Genomic DNA, 9,027 nt, shown 5'->3' with positions numbered 1-9,027 from the left:
TAATTATTGTCAAATAAGCAATAAGTTAGTTTATTACAGTGCTTATATCTTCCACTCAGTATTTTGAGAAAGAGCTTTATCGAAATGCATGCAAACATATCGAAAAACAATTTATAAGGGATAAGCAGAGCTTGAAACTCAGTATTTGGTCTGATCACCTTTATTCTTCAAAACAGCCTGAAGTGTCTTAGGCAAGCTTTATTATAATTTCTTCAGACAGTCTTCAGTTCTCCAGACTTCTTGAAGGACAGTCAAAACCCTTTTTTGGATGTGGACAGCCTTTTGCTCCATTCTGTTTAAAGATGATCCCACACTGCTTCAATAATGTTGATGCCCAGGCTGTGGGAAAGCCAGTCTATGTCTGATAGGGTTCCACTATGTGTTTTCCTATCCAGGTATGCTCTTACACTGGCAGTGTGTTTGGGATCATTGTCATGCTGAAATATGAAGTCGCTGCTTATCAGATGCTTTCCAGATGGTGGCATGGTGGTTCAAAATGTGACTGTACTTTTCTGTATTCAAAATTCCATCAACTGTAACAAGATCCTCAACACCACTGAATGAAGTGGAGCTCCAAACCACAACACTCTGTGTGAGCCTCCACTCTGTTTATGGGCAGTTGTACCTCACTCTTTGCTTGTGGTGCACAACAATGATGATTTCGACCAAAAACTTCACTTCTGGATTCATCACTCTATTAGACCTGTTGCCACAAATTTTCAGTCCAGTTCTTCCTTAATTTGGCGTATCTCAGACTTTCTCCTTGTTTACCCTTCTCCAAATGATTTCTTGACCACCCTTCCACTGCAACCATTTGTCTGGTCTTGTGCCAGGTCTTTGCCGTCTTTCCTGTTTCTGAAGGACATGACCTTCAGATACCGTTTGTCTGCAGTTTTGTCAAACTTTTTAAGGATACATTGCTCACCAAGTCAGGATATGCTGAGTTTTCAGCTAACAACTCTTTGGAAACCATCTTTTTGGTGTGAAAATACTTGTTTGTTTGTCAAACCGTGTTATCACATCATCCTTCTGTTCATCCATTGTGTTCTTCATAGCCCGCAGAATTTTGATTCTGTTCATCTGAACGTATCGTATTCAATCCTCAAATACTTTTAAACTGAGTGTTGTGCAGAAGCTCTGTGAAGGTTCCATTTCTGTTGCTTTGTGGCTCAAACAATGTGACAGAGAAGAGCCAGTCTCTGTTTTTCCTTCTAATTCATTTATTAAAAGATTATTTTTTGTACATAGTGTTAAATACAATCTCTCAGAATTCTGAAACCAACACAGTTTTTGATTCATGTCCATTTAAGAGACCACCGAGACAACATCACTCTGTAATTACTTTAAAACTCAATGCTAACCATCTTGATTTGGAAACAATATAGAAGAAATTAGAGGAAATGTCTTTTAATTCATAGCATATTTGTGCAAAACAGGGAGAGGTCCCAGAGCCCATATTCCAGCAGCTTCCTTACATTAAAGGCCAATGAAAACATCTTTAAATACCCAACCATAAAACTCAGGCCTTCTATCTTCCATCAGGACGACCATGCATTTCTGGTGTGTAGGTCAGAAGAACAATCATGACCCACAGGTGCAGTACCGCCTGCAAAGAAAGAAAAAAGATCATGAATAAACTACAGATGTTACAGACCACTTTACCAGCTACTGAGCACTCTCTCATTGAACAAAGGGTTCATATCATTTCAATACTAACACTGACCATGTACAGGATGACAAAAACTCTGGCCATTGGGTAGCGCCTCAGAAAGATTCCCAGTCTTATGCTGTTAGAAATAAAAGTATTGGTCACAGTGAACAGTTTTTCACTTGTAAAACAATGGAACTGTTGCACAGTAAAACGGTGAACAGTGAAAGCTTACCTGAAGCGGTCAATTGTGCTGGCTGCCTTACGTACTTTTCCATACACTCCTGGACTGTCCTGGTCACTGAAGAGCACAGGTGTGTTTCTTTGTCTTGCCCCTGACAGTCCAAAACAGAGAAATGTAAATGCATATATTATATATTAGGTTTTTTTTAAATAAAACAACTGTTCAAAACAGGTCTCATTTACCAAAACAAAAAGAAAATGACAGCTTCTCCTACCTGCTCCCTCTAAACCGCTCATGTTGATTGCCGGCCCTCCACTTTGTCCTCCCTGAGTATTCTTCAGCTGCTGCTCCAAGCGCTCCAGCTGAAAGACGAGGGAGTTTTTTTCCGTGCCAAGAGCTTCCACCATTGTCTGCTTCTGGATCAGTGTCTCCGTCAGCTGGTGGAGCCGGTTCTCCAGCTCTGTTTGGCTGTTGCTGAGTGTCTTGTTGGTCAACTGCAAAAGGAAATTCATCAGACATTATTATTCAGTGGTTTTAATAGACACAAAGCAAATGTTCCCTAAGTTCTGATCTGGGAAGGAGACTCCTCAATTTTTTTGTATAACTTTAAGGTACTGACCTGGTTCCTGAGTTTTTGGATTTCATCTTCTCTGTCTTTGATTCGACTCTGCAGAGTGGTTTTGGCTCGATGGTGCTCTTCCTCAAGGTACTGAAGCTCCTATAGGCACAAAGATTAAGTTAGTCAAAACAACAGCTTGTGCACAGCTTTTATCATTTTTAGCCTATTATTATTATTGTAACTCTCTTTTACCTGTTTGTAGCGCTCCACCTCAGCCTCTACCTCCTGCTTTGCTCTGTTCTGTAAGGTCTGCTGCTCCTGTAACTGTGCCTGCTGCTCCCTCCACGTCTCTGCATCTGCCAGCGCCTGATTCTCCAAATCCTGTAAGCAAAAATTCAACCTCCACTGAATTACTGGCCTCTCTCGCTAGTAAGTAATTTTGCTTTTTCCTACTGCATATAGTATCTCACCTGTATTTCAGTCCTCAGAGTGAGAACTTGCCCCTGCAGTTTTTGGATCTCCTCCCTCTGCAGGTCCTTTTCATGACGTAGCTCCTCAAGCTCCAGAGCCATGGTCCCACTGCCGTCCAGGGTGTCTAGACCAGATCCCTCCTTCAGACTGCTGATCAACTTCTCTTTGGACTAAACAAACATTTAAAAGTATTAAATAAAAGTTCAAACATATAATAATGAGATTTACTCCACTTTACTCCAGGGTAAAGCTTTCAATGAAATCATTTTTCGGGAGAGCCTCCACAAGCCTTACTTGTAGGATGCGTGAAGCTTTTTGCTTATAGTCTTGTAACTCTTGCTTGGCAGACTCAGCTGCAGCTTTGGCACTTTTTAATTGGTGTTGGAAGTCGTCGACCTTGAACTTCTCCTCTGCTGCTCGCCGCTCAGCTGCAGTCACTGTTTCTGCAAGGGTTTGCCTCTCGGCCTCCAATTTAGAGAGCCGGCCAGCATATTCAGTCTACACAAGAACAGAGAGTTAAGTCTCATCATTTCCATATGACCAGTCTATATTTAACCGTTGTAAATACAGAAAATGAATGGCATCATGTGCACCTGCATCTGCCGGTAGCTGTCCTGTTCTCTTCTGAGCGCCAGTTCAGCCTCTCGCAGCCTCTCCTGTAAGGTTTCCAGAGCTTGGGACTGCATGCTGTTCCCTTCTGTGTGGTCTTGCATAATTCTAAAAAAATCAAACAAGACAAGAAAATGCTATCTAAATCAGTTCTTTATAAGTTTAGTGTAATTTCTATTTAAGACTTTGGCTCCAAAAGCATACTTTGACTTTTCCTTCTGTGCCTCCTCTAATGCAGCACTGCGGGATTTTAGAAGCTGATCGGCTTCATCGAGTCTGATTTTTAGGACTGCAAGCTGACCGTCTTTGGCTGAGAGAGCTTCTGTTAGGTCATCGACTTGTGACCGAAGTTCTCGTAACGTTCGGTCAGTCTGGGACTGCTCCGAGTTCCATTTGTCTGCACGTAGACGGGCCTGGTTTAGCTCTAAGAGAGAAAAAAACAAATTAAATCATAGGAAGAGGTGTAGCCAGGTGAATGTGTGCCATTTTCGGGTTTCAGTATTGGCTTTTTTTTGCTAACCATCTTGTAAGTCTTTTGCTCTCTGGATAACTGAAGCCATCTCTTGATTCAGGGAGGCCACCTCACTGCGCAGCAACTGGTTCTCTAGACGCAGGCTGGACAGGATCTGGTTCTGTGGTTCTTCTGTTGGTGGAGGAGGCTCTTGCCTGCTGGACTCCAGAGGGACAGCCAAGCTTGAGTCTGAACTCTCAGGTGTATCTGTGGTGGCCAGGCAAAATGGTAAATGGCCTGTATTTATATAGCGCTTTACTAGTCCCTAAGGACCCCAAAGCGCTTTACATATCCAGTCATCCACCCATTCACACACACATTCACACACTGGTGATGGCAAGCTACATTGTAGTCACAGCCACCCTGGGGCGCACTGACAGAGGCGAGGCTGCCGGACACTGGCGCCACCGGGCCCTCTGACCACCACCAGTAGGCAACGGGTGAAGTGTCTTGCCCAAGGACACAACGACCGAGACTGTCCAAGCCGGGGCTCGAACTGGCTTGGACAGTTACAAGAGTAAAGAGAAAACAGCATTTACAGATATAAGTGTGGTAGCTCTTATGTTATACTTCTAAACAGCAACAAACTGGCATAATAAAGCATTAATATAAAATTATCTTATTTCATACCATTGTACTTTAAGGTTCCCTGTCAAGTTTTGGACACCAAGTGGGTTAATTCTTTAGTGGGGCGTGGTAAATTTACCATTTTAAAAAGGAGTCCCACAAGGTTCAGTATTAGGTCCCATGTGGTTCATATTAACAATATTGCACCCTCTCTCTATAAGAAAATATACCATCCATCTTTATTCAGATGCTACAGTTCTGTACTGTATTAATAATATTCTTTACTCAGCCACTGAAATCCAACAGCAAGTCTTTCTAAATTGCAAGAACCACATAACTTGAAATTAGCTTTGAAAGCAAACAAGTTATCAAGAGCTTATGAGAGATTATGGAGACTATCTGTAAGTACACCTCTGACTCCATTCTTAAACCCCCTTAATTAATTTCAGCTCTTCAACCAAAGATTTACTAATAAAAACATTGATTCTTGTTTTTACTGGGTTTCATATAGAAAAAGCTGAGTTATGACTGTGGCACAGTAGTCACTGGTTTTCATTCACTTTCTTTAAAGACCTTTATTTTGTTGTAAAATATTTTTATCCCTTCAAGCAATTGACTATTTCAATATGCAATTACAAACCAGAATGTTCTTGAAGGTAACTTTTATCTTACCAAGTGACTAATTATTAGTTCCTTTTCATGTGTTTATTCACTCCATTTTCACTGTACTCTTTAAATCTTTGCAAATTAGAGCATGCTATCACTGATTTATTTAAACAAAGGCTGCTTTCATGTGCACCTGCACATAATTTTTCTCTCATAGTCATGAGAGCCTATCAGTAGAAGTAATGTGACAAAAATGCACTGATGCGCCAATAAAGGTGAAGAAGAAGTTTAAAAAAAAGTGTCTTAACTGTAAGCTGAAATTTTCTTCTCCTGTGAATAAAGTTTATTGTTTATAAAATGTTTGAGTGTTGTTAATTAGTCAGACAGTGCGCTGTTGGCTTTGCTCATACCTTGGCCTTGCTCTTTAGCAGAGTTCTCCTCTGTTTTGATGCTGTGAGCAGATAATGAGCTCATGCTTGAAGCTCTTGATACACCCCGGGTGGAAGGGGGTGTGGAGGGGACTGATGGGGTTGTATGAGAAGTGGTGGAAGCGGGAAATGTTGGGTTTTGGGCCTCTACCACTTTTACAAGGTCCTTTCTTGAATCTCTCCGATTGCTGACTTGAGGCTCAGAGCTATTCAGAAAATCAAAGAGCATGTCATCGTCCACATTCTGCTCACTCTTTTTGGGCCTCACAAACCCAGATGAAGTCTTGCCAGTGTTGGGGGCGCTGCTACCAGAGCCCAAGGGTGTACTGGTCATGTTGGCAGACCCAGCCAGCATGGTTGCATTAGATTTCTTGATGTTGCCAGCTGCAGCAGAGATGTAGCCCTGGGCATCATGAGAGGATGCATAGGTATGATGTGTCACAGCTGGGTTGGTCTTGTAACCTGCAGAGTTGTAGTCCGTTTTAGCAGTGGATTCTTCTCCATAGGCTATTGAGAAGGAGGAGGATTTTTCCTGGCCTTTACTCAGGGCAGTAGCAGCTCCCTGGTCCACTTTATTAAGGAAGTCTTCAGCTTTCCCAGCCAAGTCAGTAAACCAAGACATTTTGCAACCTAGCGATAGAGACAAACAGCAACATGTAAAGATTTATTTGACGGATAATATATTTATTTACTTTCCAAGTTCTTGGATTTCTATTTAACAACATAAGGAAGGTCAGTGGTGGAGTAACGGTCACTATGTCAATGACAGACGCTAAATCTAGACACGCAGTTTAACTGTAAATAGCATTTCACCTCCCCTCATCATTATCACCACTGAGATACCATCCAGTGAGGCCTTCAGTTTCGAAAGCTCAGGATACACTGCCTAACTGTACCTGTGCATGACAGAGCTACTTCTGGTGTGGCTACTATCAGCCCAGGTAACCATAGCAGATCTTCTGCCTTCATCCCCCTCTTTCTCTAAGGCTACGTTCACACTGCAAGTCTTAATGCCCAATTCCGATTTTTTGATCAAATCCGATTTTTTTGGTCTGCTTGTTCACACTACAAATAAAATGTGACAGCAAACACGCTCTAGTGTGAACCCTCAAAGCGGCCCGCATGGGCAAAAGAAGATGTCACACACAACGCGCTCTGTTTAGACCCAGACCAAACAGTATTGTTTGACTGATGGACCTTAATATAAAGACTTGTTTTGGACTTTACATTTCCCAATTTTGCTTTAAGTTATAAAGTTATTTTATTATTTACATATGGCCTAATAATTATCCTTATTGCTGTTTTAGAGAGGAGCGGTGCTTCAAAGGATAGTTGCAGATTTCTGTCAGAATCTGCAGATTATACAGTACAAATAAAATGTTCACATTTCTCCAACGTTGTCTTCCCAACAGTTTCACTAACATCTACACTGGATGGCCAGGAAGCGTTCACATTGTCTTCTCGGGCGCTGATAATTGGCGTCTGTCTTGTTCAGTGACGTAAAAGACAGATTTAATGTCTGCCGGTCTGATTTTTAGGACTGCAAGCTGACCGTCTTTGGCTGAGAGAGCTTCTGTTAGGTCATCGACTTGTGACCGAAGTTCTCGTAACGTTCGGTCAGTCTGGGACTGTTCCGACATGACCATTAAAACAGCAGTCGCTTTCTAAAACATCAGATATGTATCGGATTCAGTATCACATGCGAAAGTGACCCAGGTCGGATTTGTGCTGTTCACACTGTCATACCATGATCGCATATGGGTCGCATAGGGTCAAAAAAGTCGGATTTGATGCGCTTCCGCCTGCAGTATGAACGTAGCCTAACAGTCTCCTCTGTTACATCACACCACTGTATGCCCTCCTTCATTAGATCTATAATTCTACTCTGATGTCTTCCTGTAGACTACAGGAAGAGCAGAGCAAACCCCCTCCCCCTGGCTGTCAACAAAGGCTGTGTAGAGAGGGTTTCTCAGAACCTTTATTGCTGACAACCTCACCTGGTCTGCTAACACAACAGCTGCAGGTAAGACAGCTCAGTGGCGCATTCGCTTAATAAGGTTCCTGAAGAATAACTGTCACGGATGAGAAACTACTTTTGGTAACACTGCAATATGCCAACTGCTTTGCAGCAGCTATACATGTTATCCACAGGGTTATAAAGACAACAGAAAAGATCAATGCCTGTGCTCTTCCCTTTCTCAAAGCAACTGCAAAAGCAAGAATCCACTCAAGAGGGTCAAAACAGCTCTCACCCTGGGCACTTGCTGTTTGACCTGTTGCCCTCTAGTAGGCACTACTGATCCAACAAAGCAAATGCAGGCAGTTTTGGGTTTTGTTTTTTTTAATCCAAGTGCATATTGTCCAAAATAAATGTGGCAATAAATGCATTCTGAGGATAGCATTGAAACTAGACAGGACCGAGCTAGATGGGAAGAAAAACTGCGAATTGATCCATATTAAATAAACAGGATCGCAGCAACAAATTGTAGACAGTTAAAGTTGGGACTCTTCCAGCTTTGTGAGCAGCCTCTCAAGTTCTACTCAGGACTAAAACGGTCCCTGCGACAAATGCTGCACAGCTAGCATGCTATAACAAAAAACTAAGCAGCGAAATTTAATCAGCTATAATTTTTAACGACACCACGCTTTTTTTTTGTAAAACGTAAATGAACAAATGGGGGGTTATTGGTTGTGTTTTAACTCTAACGTTATCGTAAAACGATGTAAACACAGTTGTTCAGGATCAACTCCATCAGTGCTGCGGCTAACAGGCTAGCTGGCTGTTAAAGGAAACATTTAAAGGTACCGTTTGACAAGAGGTATCAGTCTCAGGGTGTCTCCAGTCACCTGGCTGCCGCCGAGGTTAAACAGATCAGAGTGAAAGAATAAAACTGCTTGGAAAACGAAGTCAAATATCATCATCTGTCAAGGAGGATGTTGGTGATCCTCTCAATACGTGGACCAGGAAGCGCTGCAAATAAGGACCCGACAACAGAGCGCCCAGAGAAAAGCCTGATCGAAAGCGCAGAACTCACCTCTGTTAAGGACTTTACTTTACTGTAAATAAAAATAAATTAATGGAGAACAACAACAACAGCAACAATAATACTAAGAAGAAGGAGGCGGAGGAGAAGACCTGACCAACTGGTAAGTTGTTTACTGTATTTTTTAAAGAAAATTAAACATAGTTTTTAAGTTTAAATATGATCCTATTTTAATTAATATTCGGATAAACACGTATAAAGTACTCATCTTTGGATAAAAGCTTGCCGTTTGAAACAAATGAAGCTAAACACTGGGAAAACTACTATAAAATAAAAAATAAGAAATAAATTACAGACTATGGCCAGAGTACTTTATTTTGTTAAGACAATCGAGATATTATTGAAGTGCAGACTTTCAGTTTTATTTCAAGGGGTTTACCAAAAGTTTTATCAATTTTGT

General features: G+C 41.6%; 1 protein-coding gene across 2 annotated transcripts; it reads right to left on the bottom strand.

The window, feature by feature from the left end:
• Nucleotides 1-1,202: 1,202 nt before the first annotated feature.
• On the bottom strand, nt 1,203-8,565 carry golga5 (golgin A5). 2 transcript variants are annotated; one of them, XM_026151278.2, is made up of 13 exons: nt 8,390-8,565; nt 5,566-6,213; nt 3,992-4,189; nt 3,676-3,895; nt 3,456-3,579; nt 3,157-3,360; nt 2,862-3,032; nt 2,644-2,772; nt 2,452-2,550; nt 2,107-2,326; nt 1,884-1,983; nt 1,724-1,787; nt 1,203-1,606 (listed from the first exon to the last, which is right to left on the bottom strand). In XM_026151278.2, exons 2-13 carry the CDS (start codon nt 6,203-6,205, stop codon nt 1,529-1,531), a joined length of 2,247 nt encoding a protein of 748 aa, XP_026007063.2. In that variant the 5' UTR covers nt 6,206-6,213; nt 8,390-8,565; the 3' UTR covers nt 1,203-1,528. The 2 variants fall into 2 exon arrangements, with proteins under 2 accessions (XP_026007063.2, XP_080149875.1); XM_080293749.1 differs by having other exon boundaries at nt 8,431-8,557.
• Between the last annotated feature and the right edge of the window lie 462 nt (nt 8,566-9,027).

This window comes from Astatotilapia calliptera, chromosome 19, assembly GCF_964374335.1.
Source record: "Astatotilapia calliptera chromosome 19, fAstCal68.1, whole genome shotgun sequence".
Lineage (NCBI taxonomy): Eukaryota > Metazoa > Chordata > Actinopteri > Cichliformes > Cichlidae > Astatotilapia > Astatotilapia calliptera.
This window is presented reverse-complemented; position numbering and strand designations above follow the sequence as displayed.

What these genes read in the sequence shown, in the direction of transcription:
- golga5 (XM_026151278.2), bottom strand. Translation starts at nt 6,205, where the DNA reads ATGTCTTGGTTTACTGACTTGGCTGGGAAAGCTGAAGACTTCCTTAAT. An exon ending in TGCTAAAGAGCAAGGCCAAG is followed by an intron (nt 4,190 to 5,565) that starts GTATGAGCAAAG and finishes TGGCCACCACAG; the next exon opens with ATACACCTGAGAGTTCAGAC. An exon ending in TTTTTGTCATCCTGTACATG is followed by an intron (nt 1,607 to 1,723) that starts GTCAGTGTTAGT and finishes CTTTCTTTGCAG; the next exon opens with GCGGTACTGCACCTGTGGGT.